This window comes from Oncorhynchus clarkii, chromosome 6 (assembly GCF_045791955.1).
Source record: "Oncorhynchus clarkii lewisi isolate Uvic-CL-2024 chromosome 6, UVic_Ocla_1.0, whole genome shotgun sequence".
Lineage (NCBI taxonomy): Eukaryota > Metazoa > Chordata > Actinopteri > Salmoniformes > Salmonidae > Oncorhynchus > Oncorhynchus clarkii.
Genome location: NC_092152.1, coordinates 69,807,577 through 69,827,983, shown reverse-complemented (window position 1 = coordinate 69,827,983; position 20,407 = coordinate 69,807,577). Strand labels below are relative to the sequence as shown.

Below are 20,407 nucleotides of genomic sequence, written 5' to 3'. Positions count from 1 at the left end.
ACAGTGAAACTATCGGTATCTTGTATGTGGGTGATCTAAATTAATGTTCCTTTGGTATTTCATGATAAATGAGTTATTTGAAACAATGATTCTGCAAGTGCAAGGTTTCTTTAAAGATATGAATGCACAATGTAATGTTTTGAACATTGGACCGCCTGTGTTACAAGTGATGCACGTTTTGAATTTTGTGTCTAGAGTTTTGAAAAATGACCACAAGGTTCTGAAATTAGTGCCAAAGTGATTCCTACTCCGGGTTAAGTTTGCACGCATGCATGCATGCACACATACACACACAAACACACACACAGTGGGTGGCAGGTAGCTAGCGGTTAGAGCAATTGGCCAGTAACCGAAAGGTTAGTAGAATGAATCCCCGAGCAGACTAAGTGAAAAATCTGTCCATCTCCCCCTTGAGCAAAGCGTTCAACCCTAATTGCTCCAGGGTCGCCATCAATAATGACTGATCGCTGGCTGTGTCCCCATTCTCAGGGATATGCAATGTTCATTTCAAACCACACACTTGTAAAGGTTACCTTTACTGACTTTATTGTCCCCATGGGGAAATTTTGTTGCAGTGTCATGTACACGTTTAAAGTGGCATTTTAAATACAAAAAACTTGACAATTCAACTTTCATAACAGTTACATACCAATAAAAATAGACTAGCCTGCTGGCCTTACTGGGTCGATAGGAACATTAGCCCGAGCTATTTAGGAGGGACATCACACCTGGCACAAACTTTTGTCTAGTTCTGTTTTTCCTGCCGAGGGGTGCCCTATACCTGCACCTATACCTATACCTGTGGCTTGGTCCTGAAATGATTTTATGAGCCTTGTAGTCTGACATGATTAAACACATCTGAGCAACAGGTAACTCCTCCAAATCAATGCATCCCTTCAAATCGATGCATCCCCCAAACCTTCCCAGCACCTCATCTACAAAGGGCCAATGTGATACTTCAATAAGTGATGAGGCCTTTATGAATGATGCATTCATTTGTTCAATAAAATATACATAGGCAGAACAGTTTTGTTTGCTGTTGCATTTTAGCCCTGAAGAAAATGACTAAGTTGACATCCTGGATTTGTTCCAGTCTCATCCTCTCTAAATGGTTCTGCTTTTAGAGAACAGTAAATAATACATCTATAGAACTAGAGACCATGAGCTTCTAGTGCTTTCTATCAAACCTAGCTGCTAATTAGCTACAAATGTGTCCAACATAATGGTCTGTTTTTGACTAAAGGTTTCCATCATGGACAATGATCTTAGCTAGGGTTGTAAAAATGTGGTTACTTTCCCAAAATTCCAAGGTTTTCCAGAAATCCTGGTTAGAAGATTTCCAGAATCAGGAGGGAACAAGAAGAGAATGCAACATTTTTGGAAAACCTGAAGATTTTGGGAAATGTATTGAATTTTTGCAACCCTAATCATAGTCGTTGGTTGTTGGCGGGAATCAGCTAAATATGTAATCTATACATAAAACTCTAGCAACATTATCACCCAAATCAAAAGTAACATCGAAAAATAGTAATCTATATATAGATTACCCAGAAAACCCAGAATCCCAAACACCAAGCATGATGTAAATCTGAGTGTTGTGTAGTGTATACACTTATAATGTGTCATTGGAACATGTTTATTTGCCAATTGCAGTTGTACACAATGAGATAATGTCACGCCCTGACCTTAGAGCTTTTTATGTCTCTATTTTGGTTTGGTCAGGGTGTGATTTGGGTGGGCATTCTATGTTCTTTTTTCTATGTTTTTGTATTTCTTAGTTTTGGCCGGGTTGGTTCTCAATCAGGGACAGCTGTCTATCGTTGTCTCTGATTGGGAACCATACTTAGGTAGCTTTTGCCCACATGGGTTTTGTGGGTAGTTGTTTTCTGTATGGTTTAGGTTCCTTACAGAGCTGTTCGGTTTCCTTTTTGTTCGAGTGTTCTGAGTTAATAAAATATCATGAACATGTGCCACGCTGCACTTTGGTTCAGTCATTTACAGGAAGAGGATCGTTACAGAGAATGAGACAGATCTGGGTGTCTGCTGTAGACATGAAACTGCCTTCAATTTGCATGTTTCATCACAGAGATACAATGTAATATGTTGAACTATGTGGTTTTCATAGTAAAGTGCAGTGCAATAATGATCAGTAATGCTGGCTTGTTCCCAAGGGCAGAGGGAGGGAAAACCGAGAACATCAGCCACTGCAGAACATCTCCCACTCCCATTCACATTCAAATTTCAGTTATTGTCCACAAATAAGTAACTTCATTTTCACAGCTTGAGGAAAACAACGAAACACATGAGAAACAACAACCGGCAATTTCCCCACAAGGCATTTCAGAATTCCAAGTAGAAGCAAACAATAATGTTCCAAATGATTCACTGCAGTTGATCAAAAATTCCTACGTAGGCCATATTGCATCAGAGATATCCATATTAAACCGATAGCATAGACTAGAAACATGTCTTCTAGCTAGGGTGAGACACTGATTTATGTTGTCGTCTGGTATCCCAGTCTGTATCCAGTGTCAAGGATTACTTTTGTATTGACATGTCGAAGTTCAGAGATCCACAGTTAAGACACTGAAGCCTCCAGCCAGCAACTCCTGGCTTTACAGGCTAAACCACTCCACTGCAGCCTTAGGTACCCCCACAGCGAGACTAAGACCAGAGTCAATGTGAAGAGATACAGTAAACATTTGGCAAAACGAGTGAAGTGGAAGATGAGGTGTGAGCAGAATATCCTTTACTGCAATGTTTCCTCACTCCGTAAGAGAAGATTTCGTGCTGTTTGTAATCTGCTGTTTGTAGAGACGCCGTCAACCGGGGGGGGGGGGGGGGGGGGGGGGGGGGGGGGAGTTCCCTGAGACAGAGGATTGTTGCTTAATGCTTCGAGGTAGGGTATAGCAAAAACCTACTCTCACACACACACACACACACACACACACACACACACACACACACACACACACACACACACACACACACACACACACACACACACACACACACACTCCCCCAACACAGCTTTATCCTGTATCCTCCCATGAGGGCCAGGTTTCTGCAGGTCTAACAGGTGTGCTCAAGTATCAGCAGGGCTCCCTAACCCCCGTCAAGGCTGCTTCCCCCTGGGGTAACACCTAGCCTAGCGGAGCACCAGGTCTCATCCCCTCAGCAGCTCTCGTTCCGTCAATCACCCAGGTGGAGCCAGGAGACAGGCAGAGGGATAGGAGATGGGGGGTCTTCCTCTCTCAGTGTGAAAGCTGTGTGACTCCCGGGGTGGATGGGAGGTAAGCCAGTGGAACAGCATCAGTTTCAGCTCATATTCAGGCTTTCTCGTTAGCATACTCCCAAGCCAATACTGACAACCACACACACACCATGTGGGCTAGCAAGCATAAAGAGAGTACATAGTCATTATGGGTATGAAGACGCTAAATGTTTTGGGACAACTCCATACGAGTGCTGAACAACTCCTGTCTGTGTAACTCACATGACCCTCAATCTGCTGGAACATGTGTACTTGTTGTCCATAGAGACAGGACAGCATCAAGGTTGGTTATTTTGATCTCTATGCAGGTGCATTCGTTTTTGTATTACGCACTGCGGACGTGACCAAACTCATGAATACAGACACATTTACAATGTGAATGTGAACACGAGCAAAGTGACTTTAGCTAACATGAACATGATTTCCCTCCATTCAGCCCCATGTGTTTCCTTTTCATGTGCACATTACACGTCTGCATTCGCCGCTGTAATATGGATGGACACTTTCAAAAGGTTTGAGCCAGAGCCGAGGAAAGGAAAGTAAAATCATCCCCAGGGATAGGTTTCCATTGTCCTGTCTGCTGTTATGATATAGAGTTGAGTCCAGTACATTACAGTTCTGATATAGAGTTGAGTCCAGTACAGTACAGTTATGATATAGAGTTGAGTCCAGTACAGTACAGTTATGATATAGAGTTGAGTCCAGTACAGTTTATGATATATAGTTGAGTCAGTTATGATATAGAGTTGAGTCCAGTACACTACAGTTATGATATAGAGTTGAGTCCAGTACAGTACAGTTATGATATAGAGTTGAGTCCAGTACACTACAGTTATGATATAGAGTTGAGTCCAGTACAGTACAGTTATGATATAGAGTTTAGTCCAGTACACTACAGTTATGATATAGAGTTGAGTCCAGTACACTACAGTTCTGATATATTGTTGAGTCCAGTACACTACAGTTATGATATAGAGTTGAGTCCAGTACAGTACAGTTATGATATAGAGTTGAGTCCAGTACACTACAGTTATGATATAGAGTTGAGTCCAGTACAGTACAGTTATGATATAGAGTTGAGTCCAGTACACTCCAGTTATGATATAGAGTTGAGTCCAGTACAGTACAGTTATGATATAGAGTTGAGTCCAGTACACTACAGTTATGATATAGAGTTGAGTCCAGTACAGTACAGTTATTATATAGAGTTGAGTCCAGGCCAGTACAGTACAGTTATGATATAGAGTTAAGTCCAGTGCAGTACAGTTATGATATAGAGTTGAGTCCAGTACATTACAGTTCAGTAGCGGATGTAATAATAGTGGCCTGGACTTCCTGCTATGTCCCCTGGCTTGTTCACTCAATTATTTAAGAGAGCTCTCTATCTGTGTTTTGTCAAAGGGTCAGAGGACACACAGCAGCCTGACTACAGCCTGTTAATAGTGCCATTCTCCTATTTCACATTAGTCAGACAGCGGCAGAGTGGACACACATGCCCATATGCAGATAGGCAATCAGACTGACAGGATGCACACACTCACACAGACACACAGACACACACACACACACACACACACACACACACACACACACACACTGAAACCATTATACAGGGGAAACATTTGTTTGACTGATGGATGTTTATAATTCTCTTATCAGAGGGGGATGAAATATGCCATAAAACTTCCACCATGTAACCCTATTTAGCTCCATTCATCACAGGCCCATTGATACCGTGTACCAAGTACTGTGGAAATGGAGAGGCATCTAAATGGTGTCTATCGCTATCAGGTAATGGCATTGAAAGGAGAGATCTAAGGGAGATAGTGTGTAATATCAAATGCTATCTAATCTAATTATCTCTGCTTGTTACACATAAAATAAAACATTTCTATTTTTAGCGTCATTCAGGCCGTTTCCTCCGCGCTGCGCTCTGAAACACTACTACCATGTGTGAAGAATGCATCCATTCAATTAGCATGGGGTTTTTCAGGGTTGACGGCTGTTCACGGCAAGTTAAAATTGCTTATTTTTAATTTGCGTCTTTGGTGCTTCCACGTTCCCGTGTTCCCATCCTATCCCCTCCCTCTACCAACCCCATTCTCCTGAAAATCTAATGAGGGTTTCATTTTAATTTTTTAAGTGGCCTAGTTTTTAGCAGAGAGCCGAGGAAATGGGGATGCATTGTGTTGCTCGCTCTAACACAAAACTACAGTATGAGAATGGTGGGGCGCTCTAACACAAAACTACAGTATGAGAATGGTGGGGGAGGGATTATGTGTGTGTAACTGTGTCTGTAATACAGGGGTATATCCACATACTTTCTTGGTGTTGACTGTAGGTAGTGTGGGTCCAACAAACCCCGGTCTGTTATGAGGGTATTGTGTCTGGTAAATGGCCAGGAGAGGAGCTGGCCTGGGGGACTCATAGATTAAGCCTTACAATACAGTGGTGGTCATCTCAGAATGTAAATGAGGCAGTTTTCACTCAAGGGACGCGCTCTGTTCACAGCCATCTAAAGCCTGGGTTAGTTTGAGTCTCTTCTCTGTTTTCTCAGCTCTTGTATAGGGTAGTGAAATGCCTGTTGGATATTTCAAGATGGTTGTGTGTGTATAAGCATGTTTCGATGCAATTAATATACACATCTCACAATAGATATCTTCCTTGTTTTACTATACATTATTAATACATGTGTTATACATCTATACTGTATTGAGAGGTATGTATACTTGGTGTAGAAGTGTAAGCCTGATATACAATGGAGTAAGCACATAAGCTACTGTGAATAGTGAAGGTTGTGAGATGAGAGAGTGTACCAATCTGCCACACCTCAAGAAGATGGGATAATGAGTGGGCTACAGGAAAGCTCAGGCCAGCCAGACGATTACCGATAGATTACAGGAGGCTCAGAGTGCTTTACTGTAGAACACAAGGGAGACATTTTACATCTCTCAGTCTCCTGCTCGCTAAAAGGCCTAGCGCTGGAGATGTGAGTGACATGCAAACAGGTTTGTTAAGACGTGAGGTGAGATGCTAGATCATGTTTTATAGAGAAATAGTCATCAGTTTCCACCAATGTGGGAGCGACTCATACATGGAGGAATGTGATGGTGATGTTTGGTTTGCTGGAAGTAATTGTCACGTTCTGACCTCTATTTCCTTTGTTTTTGTATTTATTTAGTATGGTCAGGGCGTGAGTTGGGTGGGCAGTCTATGTTTGTTTTTCTATGTTTTGGGGCAGTTCTATGTTTTCGGCCTAGTATGGTTCTCAATCAGAGGCAGGTGTCATTAGTTGTCTCTGATTGAGAATCATACTTAGGTAGCCTGGGTTTCACTGTGTGATTGTGGGTGATTGTTCCTGTCTTTGTGTTTGCACCAGACAGGGCTGTTTTGAGTTCTCACGTTTCTTGTTTTTTCGTTAGTTTGTTCATGTATAGTGTCTTCATTAAAATACAATGAACAACCACCACGCTGCGCTTTGGTCCGCCTCTACTTCACAAGAAGAGAATCGTTACAGAATCACCCACCACAACAGGACCAAGCGGTGTGGTAATGGGCAAAGGAAAAAGCAGCAGCAGGAGCAGCGCGAGGAGGTATGGACATGGGAGGACGAAATAGACGGAAGAGGACCCTGGGCTCAGCCAGGAGAATATCGCCGTCCCAAAGAAGAACTGGAGGCGGCGAAAGCGGAGAGGCGCTGGTATGAGGAGGCAGCGCGGCGTCGTGGATGGAAGCCCGGGAGTCAGCCCCAAAAATTTCTTGGGGGGGGGCTAACAGGGAGTATGGCTACGCCAGGTAGGAGACCTGAGCCAACTTCCTGTGGTTACCGGGGGGCTAGAGAGACCGGGCAGGCACCGTGTTATGCTGTGGAGCGCACGGTGTCCCCAGTGCGGGTGCACAGCCCGGTGCGGTACATTCCAGCTCCGCGTATCGGCCGGGCTAGAGTGGGCATCGAGCCAAGTGCCATGAAGCCGGCTCTACGCATCTGGTCTCCAGTGCGTCTCCTTGGGCCGGCTTACATGGCACCAGCCTTGCGCACGGTGTCCCCGGTTCGCCTGCATAGCCCAGTGCGGGCTATTCCACCTCGCCGCACTGGCAGGGCGACCGGGACCATTCAACCGGGTAAGGTTGGGCAGGCTCGGTGCTCAAGAGCTCCAGTGCGCCTGCACGGCCCGGTCTATCCGTCACCACCTCCACACCCCAGCCCTCCGGTGGCAGCTCCCCGTACCAGGCTGTCTCTCCGGCCCATCCGTCCAGAGCCTTCCTCCTCTCCAGCGCTGCCGGAGTCTCCCGCCTCTCCGGCGCTACCAGAGCCTTCCTCCTCTCCAGCGCTGCCGGAGTCTCCCGTCTGTCCGGCGCCTCTGCCGGAGCCTCCCGTCTGTCCGGCGCCTCTGCCGGAGCCTCCCGCCTGTCCGGCGCCTCTGCCGGAGCCTCCCGCCTGTCCGGCGCCGCTGCCGGAGCCTCCCGCCTGTCCGGCGCCTCTGCCGGAGCCTCCCGCCTGTCCGGCGCCTCGGCCGGAGCCTCCCGCCTGTCCGGCGCCTCTGCCGGAGCCTCCCGCCTGTCCGGCGCCTCTGCCGGAGCCTCCCGCCTGTCCGGCGCCTCTGCCGGAGCCTCCCGCCTGTCCGGCGCCTCTGCCGGAGCCTCCCGCCTGTCCGGCGCCTCTGCCGGAGCCTCCCGCCTGTCCGGCGCCTCTGCCGGAGCCTCCCGCCTGTCCGGCGCCTCTGCCGGAGCCTCCCGCCTGTCCGGCGCCTCTGCCGGAGCCTCCCGCCTGTCCGGCGCCGCTGCCGGAGCCTCCCGCCTGTCCGGCGCCTCTGCCGGAGCCTCCCGCCTGTCCGGCGCCTCTGCCGGAGCCTCCCGCCTGTCCGGCGCCTCTGCCGGTGCCGCCCGTCTGCCCAGCGCCGCCCGTCTGCCCAGCGCCGCCAGCGCCGCCCGTCTGCCCAGCGCCGCCAGTGCCGCCCGTCTGCCCAGCGCCGCCAGTGCCGCCCGTCTGCCCAGCGCCGCCAGTGCCGCCCGTCTGCCCAGCGCCGCCAGTGCCGCCCGTCTGCCAGGAGCCGCCAATGCCGCCCGTCTGCCAGGAGCCGCCAATGCCGCCCGTCAGCCAGGAGCCGCCAGTGCCGCCCGTCAGCCAGGGGCCGCCAGTGCCGCCCGTCAGCCAGGGGCCGCCAGTGCCGCCCGTCAGCCAGGGGCCGCCAGTGCCGCCAGTCAACCAGGGGCCGCCAGTGCCGCCCGTCAGCCAGGGGCCGCCAGTGCCGCCAGTCAGCCAGGGGCCGCCAGTCAACCAGGGGCCGCCAGTGCCGCCAGTCAGCCAGGTGCCGCCAGTCAGCCAGGGGCCGCTAGAGCCCCTCCGCCCGGAGCAGCTGCCCCTCCGTCCCGAGCAGCTGCCCCTCTGTCCCGAGCTGCTGCCGCCCCTCTGTCCCGAGCTGCTGCCGCCCCTCTGTCCCGAGCTGCTGCCGCCCCTCTGTCCCGAGCAGCTGCCGCCCCTCTGTCCCGAGCTGCTGCCGCCCCTCTGTCCCGAGCAGCTGCCGCCCCTCTGTCCCGAGCAGCTGCTTCACCTCTGTCCCGAGCTGCCCCTCTGTCCCAAGCAGCCCCTCTGTCCAGTGGGGTCATTGAGAGGGGTGGGCATGGGGAGTAAGCCACGGAGGCGGACAATACGGCGGACTAAGACAATGGCAAAGTGGGGTCCGCGTCCCGCGCCAGAGCCGCCACCGCGGACAGACGCCCACCCAGACCCTCCCCTATAGGTCAAGGTTTTGCGGCCGGAGTCCGCACCTTTGGGGGGGGGTACTGTCACGTTCTGACCTCTATTTCCTTTGTTTTTGTATTTATTTAGTATGGTCAGGGCGTGAGTTGGGTGGGCAGTCTATGTTTGTTTTTCTATGTTTTGGGGCAGTTCTATGTTTTCGGCCTAGTATGGTTCTCAATCAGAGGCAGGTGTCATTAGTTGTCTCTGATTGAGAATCATACTTAGGTAGCCTGGGTTTCACTGTGTGATTGTGGGTGATTGTTCCTGTCTTTGTGTTTGCACCAGACAGGGCTGTTTTGAGTTCTCACGTTTCTTGTTTTTTCGTTAGTTTGTTCATGTATAGTGTCTTCATTAAAATACAATGAACAACCACCACGCTGCGCTTTGGTCCGCCTCTACTTCACAAGAAGAGAATCGTTACAGTAATAGAGGTTTCATTCAAGATATGAACTCTGAAGCGAAAAGTTTAGCTAAAGCTTTAAGGGATGCAGGTCTCTGTCATGCATACTAACTACAGACAATACAGCACAGTTATTACAAGCCAAGTCAGTAACAAACAGAAACAGCTTTTGGTGAAGTCTCAATGAGTCAGCACTGTCTTTCTTTGGGGCTGAGACACAGAGAGAGGTATCTGCCTACTCATTTGCTTCAGATGTAAATGAAATGCACGATTGTCTGACACATGAGTTCGGATTGCCTCAGAGAAGTGTTCGATGTCGTGTTTTACACAAGGGGATTCGGGCAAACACAGAGAGAGGAGGAAGTAGAGCCTGCCATGCAATGCTCTCTCCTCTGGAGAAGATTGTGTTCCTCATCGCAGCTTCGCTACTCCTTCTCTCGGTCTCTCCAGGGAATACGTTGATGAAAAATATAAATATGTTTACGGCGAAAGCTCTTTGGTTGCGTGTGTGTATTCCCTGGGGTTCCCGCTTTAGCGTGCTGGTCTTCTGGAGGGAGAGAGCAGACGAAAGAACACGTGCTTGTCAAAACACCCTCAGGGCGACTTCTTAGTCCTAAACCACAACGCATGTTTCATAAATCCACAAGCACACATACATACATACACGTAAAGACAAACAAACACGCCTTTTGAAATGTATTGGCATATAAAAAGGGCTTTAACACCTCGGAAGCTGATATGTCCTGAAGCCTACTGTGTCTTTGTCCTCCTGTAACTGATAACAGATGTTTCCACGCTGGCCCTATACATGTGGCATAGAGTGAAGGCTCTGAGACCAGCAGGAATCAATGGTATACTATATTTGTATGATTTTCCATTCTGAGCTTGGGAGATAGCCAGGTGCAATGTCGGCCAGATACTCTGAATGGTGATTGGGAGCAAATCACTCAAATTAACTGCAATTACGGCACTGGCACTGCCAGGTGAAGGTCTCATCTCCCTAGTTAATCAGGCAAGGGGGCTGTGGCGAAATTACCATAATGCCTCTAGCCAGTGGGCTCTGAGCATGGACATGGTCATGACCAGCTGTGGTCAATGGTTACTGACTGCTTGCTGCCAGATCAGGGGTCCTTGACTAAGCAGAACAGATTACCTGTGGAATTCTTCTTCACATATAATTATTGTGATAGAGAACCTGGTGGTTGTGTAACACCAGCCTTTGTTTTAAGACATGGAGTTAAGAGGCTTGGGCACCGCTTGTGCTCTTCTGCTCCCAATAAACAGTCATGAATCATTTGAGTGATGAGATGCAGAACCTTCTCTCTCTCACCTCACTCATCCCCCTCCCCCTCTCTCCTCCCTGCCTGCTGCAGATAGACCCTCCGCCAATGGGAGGCTTATAATCCATCCTCTCTTTTTTAGAATGAAAGAGAAGAGGAAAGCCTAGTCAGGCTCTGACAGCGACACCTTTTCATGGCATCCAGAGATGCTTCTCTTAGTCACTGCCATCCAAAACATTTCAATTTCTCCATTTGACATTTCAGAATCCACTCACTCTGTCCTACCTTCTGACAGTGATGGCTTAATTGTGTACTGCACAGAACAGCACAGCCATTTTGGAATAACTTTGTATTTGGAGGGATTTTTTAAAATGTATAATTATCCTCTTTCTGCAATTTGCATATGGGTTACATCAAAGGGATATTTGTCATCAACTTTATTTTTGGTCTCTTATATTTATTTGATGCGATGATGCATCAGAGTGTTTAAGATTGAACACTTAAAACCATACACACCAACTGCAGTAGAAAAGAGCCAGAGGCACAATACAGCCTAGATTCCTAGCATAACACACCTTGAAACGGTTATAGTGCTCAATAGTGCTTAAACCCTATACACCACAGGCCCACAGGATACGAGAGAAGGAAATAGAAAAGGAGAGAGAGACAAAAAAAACAAGAGAAAAAGAGAGAGATCCATAAAACAATATCAAGCACTCATTACAGAACATCGCCATCACAGCAGAATCAATCAGAAAGTGTTTAGAGATGGGCCTGGGGAGCCAGTCTATTGGATTAATGTTACAATAATCAAAACACATGGTCAAAACACTACAGAAAGAGCCATATATCCTGGTTATATTGTGGCACTGATTAGTTTTGAATTGATCATGCCATATGCTTTGTTTTAATAAACAAACACCAATTGAACTGCACAATCTGTACATGTATATAATTGATAAAGTAGGCTGAGCTTTTTATAATGTCTTCTTGGTTTCCCCTCGTATGATTACAGCTTAGATCATCACTTTCTATATTGGCTGGAGCCATATGCTTCCAGTGCCCAGAGTTAAATGTTCTCTTAAAATAGAAACTCCCTCTATCAGCCGAGCAGGGGTATCTCACAGCCTCTGAGAGACTACAGTATGTATGTGGGTTTGAGGGTTTTCTCCTCTATTACTCCATTTCTCATACCTTCCCCATTCCTGGTGTGGGATGGAGGGGGTTAAGGGTTGGGGTGAAGCGACGATGAGGATGCAGGCTGTGTGTGCCCAGGGGCTCTGTAATGGGTATGGTTTGTGTGTGTGGTGTGGTGTGGTGTGGTGTGGTGTGTGATGTGTGATGTGTGGTGTGTGGTGGTATGGTGTGGTGTGGTGTGGTGTGGTGTGTGTGTGTGTGTGTGTGTGTGTGTGTGTGTGTGTGTGTGTGTGTGTGTGTGTGTGTGTGTGTGTGTGTGTGTGTGTGTGTGTGTGTGTGTGTGTGTGTGTGTGTGCTTGCTTGCGTGCGGTAAGGCTCTGCGGGTGCATTCCGCCAGCCTTTTATCACTGTGATGCTCTGCCCCATTGAGCTGCTTCTCAGCTACAGACTGTAACACACTGCCATTACTGGAGCAGGAGAGAGAGAGGGGTGGAGATTGAGATAGAGAAATAGAGATATGGATACAGATGGGATTATGGATAGGAAAGAGTTGATGAGAAGAAAAAGGCAGACAATGTGGATGATTGAGCCTTAGAAAAGCTGGAGGGATGATGGGAGAAGGTGCAGAGGGATAGATAGAGTAAAGAGGAAGAGAGAGGAGGCAGGGTAGATATAGAGAGGAGGGAGATATGGGAGTATGGGTGCAGAATATTCTGTAGAGGAAAATAAGAGGAGGAGGAGGAAGAGAGGGTAATGGAAGATGGAAGGGAGAAGAGGTTGATGAGAGGAGGGAAAACAGAAAGTAGAGTGGGAAGAGGAGTGGGAGTGGGAGGGTAATTCCCCACTTGAGCTACCTCATTTCCCTAAACCCAACCATCATATTGGCTGAACAATAAAGGAGGATAAGTAGCTTACTGTAATAGACAGATGCACATACACATATTTTCTGTGAAAAAGAGAGAGGAAGAGAGAGTGAGAAAGACACTATAGAAGAGACAGACAGAGATTCACAGAGAGGCCCTAGTGTCTCTTAGTTGCCATGGACACCAAGAAAGCTGACTTGAGGCTGTGCAGAAAGAATGTCTCACAATTAACACACACCAACACACACACACATACACACAGCACCATTGCCACCACCCACTTCTCTCTTCAGCTTTCTCCCCTCCTTCAATGGGGGATGGTGGAGTTCTGACAAAGAAAAATACCTGTATGAGAAATAAAAAATGGTATAAAAATGATGTGCTTTTAACAAAACGACAGCAGTTACCGGTGCACAGTTCTCTGCTGTTGTTGTGTGATAAGTATGCATTGTAGGATACAACATTTCTTTATTGAATGCAGGAAAGCACAGCACGCCATTGGAAAAGCGGAGGAGGGCAAAAGCGGGAGTGCGAACACAAACTGGTTACAGTTCACTGTGAGTCGTGCATGTCTTTGATGGCATGAACACTGCTGGAATCTGTGTTCTTATTCGAGAGCAGGCAGAAAGCACATGAAGGCTCACTCATCTCTCCTATACTCCCTCAAATTCGCATATATTCTGTGTGTGTGGGGGAGTGGGGTGTGAGTGTGAGTGTGTGTGTGCACGTGTACGTGTTTGCGGGGTGGGTGTGGTATGTGTGTGTGGGTTGGGTGTATGTTTGTGTGTGTCTGTCTGTGTGGGGTGTGTGTGTGCATGTGTGTGTGCGTGCGTGCGTGCGTGCATGCGTGTGTGTGTGCGTGTGTGTGTGTGTGTGAAAAACAATTCAAATGTCACCATATTTGCAAAGCTTATACCTTCACGGTATATCCTACCCGGCAAACGAGGGGCCAAAATAATCATAATTGAAGGATGAACATATTGTTTTCTCAATAGTGATACTGCAGTTAGTGTGGATACACAGAGATGGAAGGCTCTGATCATGTGTCTCACTGATTGACCTTCATACAGGCTATGAATTGACCCCCTAATCATTCAGTCTGTTCTGATGTAGGCTATGATTAAACCCTCTGATCATTCAGTCTTTTCTGATGTAGACTATGATTAGACCCTCTGATCCTTCAGTCTGTTCTGATGTAGACTATGATTAGACCCTCTGATCATTCAGTCTGTTCTGATGTAGACTATGATTAAACCCTCTGATCATTCAGTCTGTTCTGATGTAGGCTATGATTAGACCCTCTGATCATTCAGTCTGTTATGATGTAGACTATGATTAGACCCTCTGATCATTCAGTCTGTTCTGATGTAGACTATGATTAGACCCTCTGATCATTTAGTCTGTTCTGATGTAGACTATGATTAGACCCTCTGATCATTCAGTCTGTTCTGATGTAGACTATGATTATACCCTCTGATCATTCAGTCTGTTCTGATGTAGACTATGATTAGACCCTCTGATCAATCAGTCTGTTCTGATGTACATGTAGGCTATGATTGGACCCCCTAATTATTCGGTTCAAAGTAACGGACATACCTGATAGTTATTTTTGGTGAAGGAGAAGCGGGTGGAGGGGCTTGGGCCAGTTCCTGCGCGGGGTGCAGAGCTGTTGGCCGGGGTCGTGGTAGCCAGGTGGAAAGCACGACCAGCCATAGAGAAATGCTTATTGAAATTCTCGATTATTGTGGATTTATCAGTGGTGACACTGTTTCCTAGTCTCGTGTAGTGGGCAGCTGGGAGGAGGTACTCTTATTCTCCATGGACTTTACAGTCTCCCAAAACATTTTGGAATTGGTGCTGCAGGATGCAAATTTCTGTTTGAAAAAGCTATCCTTTGCTTTCCTAACTGACTGTGTGTTTTGGTTCCTGACTTATTGTATGGGGTATTGTATGTAGATTGATGAGGGGGAAAAACAACGTAATACATTTTAAAATAAGGCTGTAACGTAACAAAATGTAGAAAAAGTCAAAGGGTCTGAGTACTTTCCGAATGCACTGTATATGACAATGTTCCATTGAAATACACTTGGATCATGGGAATAACCAAACCCTGGTTCCTCTTCAAATGAATTATACGAAACAAAGACGTCTATGATTTCACTAGATGCCTATTACATACATGTTTTTGCCCTTTGGTGCCATTTTCACTCTTTGTACAAAACTCAAAACAGATCATCAAAAAGGCAGTTGTTTCAAAACTCTGAGCAAAATTTCAATTGACATAGTACAATACACAAAATCATACAGTTACTTTTTCACCTAGAAATACATGTTTGACGCTCCAATACATGTTAATAGAAAGTAATTGATTTTTACAATGCAGATATCAAATTACTTTTGATATGTTTATATTCTCTTTTGTTCAAATTCATTTTACTATTACTTAATCCGACTGCTCTTAATTGATGATCACTTAAACGTTTGGTTTAAAATTGCATTACCCATGTCGTCCAAAAAGTTATACTTTTGACTCATCTGTCCATAGAACATTCTTCCAAGTGTCTTGATGATCATCAAGGTGCTTTATTGGCAAACTTGAGTCAGCATTTTGGACTAGAATATGTAGCAAGGACCAGCCAATGAGAGTATACAGAGTACAGAGTATCTGTCACGAATCCTGCCGAAGATGGTGCCTCTTCCTGTTCGGGCGGCACTCGGCGGTCATTGTCGCCGGCCTACTAGCTGCCACCGATCCCCTTTTCTGTTTCAGCTAGTTTTGTCTGATTAGTTTCACCTGTTTCTTGTTTGGGTTTTGTTTTGGGATATATATAACCGGTAGGCACACCGGCTTTTGTACAGGCTTGTTTTTCTGTTCATGGTGTGTGGATTATTATGGATACTGTTTTTCCGGACAGTTTCGTCCTGTTTGTTGGACTGGGTATTTATGCGCCCTTGTGTGTGGCTTGACCGTTACTCTGTCTTGGAATAAAGATCCACGTTTTGAACTACCCTGTTCTCTGCGCCTGACTCCTCCACCCACTACTCCTAGAAGCCATGACAGTATCCCATTATGTCTGGCGAAAACCAAACACTGCATTCCACAGTAAGAACCTCATATCAACGGTGAAGCATGGTGGAGGAAGTGTGATGGTTTGCCTGTAGCATATTACATCCAAAGGGCAATTATCTTAAAAGTTTTGCTGTTAGATGAACTGGTTGTTAAAATAACAAATAACATTGAGAAGATATTATTATGTGGTGTTTTGGTGATTAAACCAATGTACTCATTATATTTCACATGAAACATTATTTTGGATTGTTAAGTGTTAAGTGAAAAATTCTTCAGTGAAAATAGTACGAAAGCGACAAAAACAATATTAACATGTATCCATCCGATGGTGCTAAGCTGTACAGGTCCAATTGTTGCTCTTTATGAGGTAACCATGCCCTCCAGCATGGAAAGGGTTTGCTCTCATTCATTATGGAGTCTGATTCTACTCCTGTATAAGGCTCTATGGGGCTGGTAGCTTTAGCTCCATTGTGCTGCTTAAATAACTATTTGGTGCACAGGCTGTTTTCATTCATCTTTACAAAACTGTCTGGACAGGAATGTATTACATACACCTAAATTCCCCTATAGTTCCATCTTTAAATCTATATATCATACATATACTGTACATGCATGCACACATATGCACACACACGCACACTCATACAAACACACATTTCCACATGGTTAATACAGTGCTTGTCAATCACTGAAATGGATTGAGAAATTATTAAATTGACTGCACAATTAAAGAGGTGCATACTGATCAATTGTGCAAATCTATAATATAATTAGTTATCAACCAGCCTCACCATGCAGCCCTTAATGGCATTCACATACTGTATATCCCAAGATAAATAGGTAGAACAACAATCCTACCTGGCCAAAGCGATAAACAGAACCGTATAGAACATAACTGAGAAAAACAATACGAATTAATGTAGTAGCAGAAAACATGCACTTAATACTAAACAACGTGCACAGTCAACACCACTAATTAGTTCGTTCTCAGGGCCAGTTGTATGGAAAGTCAGTTGGGCGTCACTCTTGACGTGCATTTGGATGCCAGCCCAGGGGTCTCGGCGCAAAGAGAGCATTGGGGGTTTAGTGTTGGCGGCGCAGTTAATAAGCGGAGCGCTTTGAACCGTGGAGAGTCGGGATCGCGCTTGCTCATTGCGTTGATGGTGAATTGAGCGACTGGCTGCGCGGCGCCGGTCATTCACGCATCGAGAGGGCGCATGCACTTTTTCAGCACCAATTGAGTGTGGATAGCGCACGGCGCCTCATAGCCTCCTGTGAGTGGTCGGACATTCAACCTGTGGCTAAATTGTACGATAGGCTACTTTGATGGGGATAACCCCACAATTGAATACTACACACTCGAAAAGGGATGCCCGACGTTTGGAAAGAAACAAAGGAATATGATGTTTTTTTGACCTACTATACTTACCTGTTCCTCCTCCGCTACCCTGGTTGGTTTTTCAGACAGCCAGAGTGGTGCTGAGCTCCTGGGTGTTGGTGACTCCGCTTCGGGTGGAGTGGTGCGCTGCTACTGGGGCTTTAGTTGACTCTCTGCGGGGAGGATTAGTGTGATTCTGCGGGGGCTAGTCGACTCTCTGGTGGGCGGGGTGGTGTGGTGGTGCCATAGGAGCCCCTCTATTCAGAAGGATGCTGGTGGGAAATGCCTGGCGACAGAGAGGACGAGATTTGTCAAAAAGCACTAGAACTACTGTCTGATCTGTGCTCTAAAGGGGAAGTACAGAACGAAAACTGTCTGGATTTCATTTACCATTTCCGGGACCTCGCCAGACCACGCTACACGGACTCAGGTATGCACCAGTCAATCCTATCCAATTAATCGGACCTGAGAGCAGTGTATGTGTATGCAATGTGCGCTTTTCGGTTTGAATTATACAGACGTAACTTGCTCTGAAACACTTTGATCTAAATATATATTTTTTTACACATTCAGTTTGGAGGGAAAGGGTTCCATTTCTGCACAGAACTTGTTGCATGGAGATTAGGAGTGGGGAAATTATTTTATATAGGGTTTTTCAGGAAAACATGTTTGATAAAAAAAAAAAGCCAGTAGGTTATATTCAACCTTGCCAATACATGTAGTGTGGGATATGCAGTGCGTACTATGGATTTGTTATATGTGCATTTATTTCTGGTGCACCTGAGGTGGATGGGGTGTTGAGAGTGGGGGATGGGGACTGGGGACTGGCGCGAGTTTGCGGAATCTTTGGCCGCATTCATTGAAGCTTGAGCTCGCGTGAGACCCAATGCTATCTCATTTTTTTTGCATTGGCACATGCGATGCAACACTCGGCCACACTAAAGTTCTCAGCGGATTCGTTTTTTAATCCCTGACCCATTTACCAAGGGTGAGTGGTGAGTGCATGCATATACGTGCTAGCCAATGCAAGAGATGGAGGCAGTGCTTATAGTGGAACGGGAATTTTTGGGAAGCTAGCACGCCGTGCGAGTGCGTCTGGAGACGAGGGAGGAGTGCATTCTTAGTAACCCACGCGAGCTGTGTGTGTGTGTGTTCGTGCGTGCGTGCGTGGACGTGTTTTCCACTCTACCCACTGATCATGGGCTGCCTGTTGCAGACCTTGGTGATTACTAGAAGGTTCACAGGAGGTTTCTGGAAGGCATAAAATGTTACATATTGTGAACACTTCTGCATTTCTCACAGGCCCCTGATTGATGAATTGTTCAAGATGTGGTTCGTAACCCCACCCCCATCCTTTCAGTCAAAACCTCTCTTCACTCACCCATCTCCTTGCTCCCCTCTCCCTTCTTCTTTCTCCTCTCCTCTCCTCTCCCCTCCCCTTCCCCCTATACCCCCTCTCCTCTCCCTTCTACTTTCTGCTTACTATCTGTCCCTGCTCCTCTCCCCTATGCACCATTTCTTCTCTCTTCAGCACTATTCTCTGTGCACTCTCCCTTCTCCTCTCTCCACTCTCCCTTCTCCTCTCTCCACTCTCCCCTCTCCCCTCTGCATTGACAGCCAGGTGGAGTGTATGGTGGGGTTATTGAACTGCGATCAGAGGCAGATTCCCTTGAGTCCACAGACCGGGATTTTATTAACATATCCAGCTGAGCCATGTCATCCTGTCCTGGATGACTGGCACCTCAATAAAACCAGAGAGAAATACAGATGAAAGAGAGAAGAGAAAAAGATATAGGAAGATTGACAAGTCTTTTTGCGTTGGTCTCTGGCATTCAAAGATAATATGTGACCCAAACGGAGAGGAGTGTGTGTGTGTCTGTTTCTGTGTGGAGGGTTAAAAACCAACCATGGCTAACACATTTGCAGTGTTTGTACAGGCCAAGCGACTCCCTCACACCAGATCAGGTCAGAATGAATGTCTGCCCATACTCAATGTTAATGCCACTGTGAAGCTAACTATTTTAAATCATCTGGAGAATGAAAAATATATCTTACAATAGATCTCTCACCTTTACCAAAATAACTTCACAGACATCTGCCTGCTGTCTATACATTAATGTAGTGCTGAGCATGTTGCTAAGCACTCAGACCCATTATGCACAATGGTGTGATTCTGGGCTATATGTATAACATATGCCATGTTGAGTCCTCAGTAATAGCAACTCCGGGGGAAATTAAGCTATTCTATCTTAAGCCAGATCATGGCCATACAGCGAGTGGCTGGGGAAAGAGAGTTTTCCAGCAACATGTCCCCCTGCTGTGTCACCTTGTAGAATGAGACTCCCAGCTACTCGACATTGTTTAGGTGTCATTGCCACAGTATTATCAAACTGTACTTACACAGTTGAAATCGGAAGTTTACATACACTTAGGTTGGAGTCATTAAAACTCGTTTTTCAACCACTCCACAAATTTCTTGTCAACAAACAATAGTTTTGGCAAGTCGGTTAGGACATCTACTTTGTGCATGACACAAGTAATTTTTCCAGCAATTGTTTACAGACAGATTATTTCACTTATAATTCACTGTATCACAATTCCAGTGATTCAGAAGTTCACATACACTAAGTTGACTGTGCCTTTAAACAGCCTTGAAAATTCCAGAAAATTATGTCATGGCTTGAGAAGCTTCTGATAGGCTAATTTACATCATTTGAGTCAATTGGGGGTGCACCTGTGGATGTTTTTCAAAGCCTACCTTCAAACTCAGTGCCTCTTTGCTTGACATCATGGGAAGATCAAAAGAAATCAGCGAAGACCTCAGAAAAAAATTGTAGACCTCCACAAGTCTGCTTCATCCTTGGGAGCAATTTCCAAACGCCTGAAGGTACCATGTTCATCTGTGCAAACAATAGTACGCAAGTATAAACACCATGGGACCACGCAGCCATCATACCACTCAGGAAGGAGACACGTTCTGTCTCCTAGAGATGAACATACTTTGGTGCCAAAATTGCAAATCAATCCCAGAACAACAACAAAGGACCTTGTGAAGATGCTGGAGGAAACAGGTACAAAAGTATCTATATCCACAGGAAAACGAGTCCTATATCGACATAACCTGAAAGGCCGCTCAGCAAGGAAGAAGCCACTGCTCCAAAACTGCCATAAAAAAGCCAGACTACGGTTTGTAACTGCACATGGAGACAAAGATCTTACTTTTTGTAGAAATGTCCTCTGGTCTGATGAAACAGAAATAGAA

The 20,407-nt window shown here is 46.2% G+C and overlaps 1 protein-coding gene across 1 annotated transcript in view; it reads left to right on the top strand.

Annotated features, from left to right (window-relative positions):
* The first annotated feature begins 17,031 nt into the window (after positions 1–17,031).
* Positions 17,032–20,407, top strand: part of LOC139411535 (synaptotagmin IXa) — a 41,484-nt gene continuing 38,108 nt past the window's right edge. Inside the window, exon 1 of the mRNA XM_071158009.1 lies at positions 17,032–17,575. Coding sequence (XP_071014110.1) covers positions 17,428–17,575 — 148 coding nt within the window. The 5' untranslated portion in view covers positions 17,032–17,427. The remainder of the gene's footprint in view (positions 17,576–20,407) is intronic.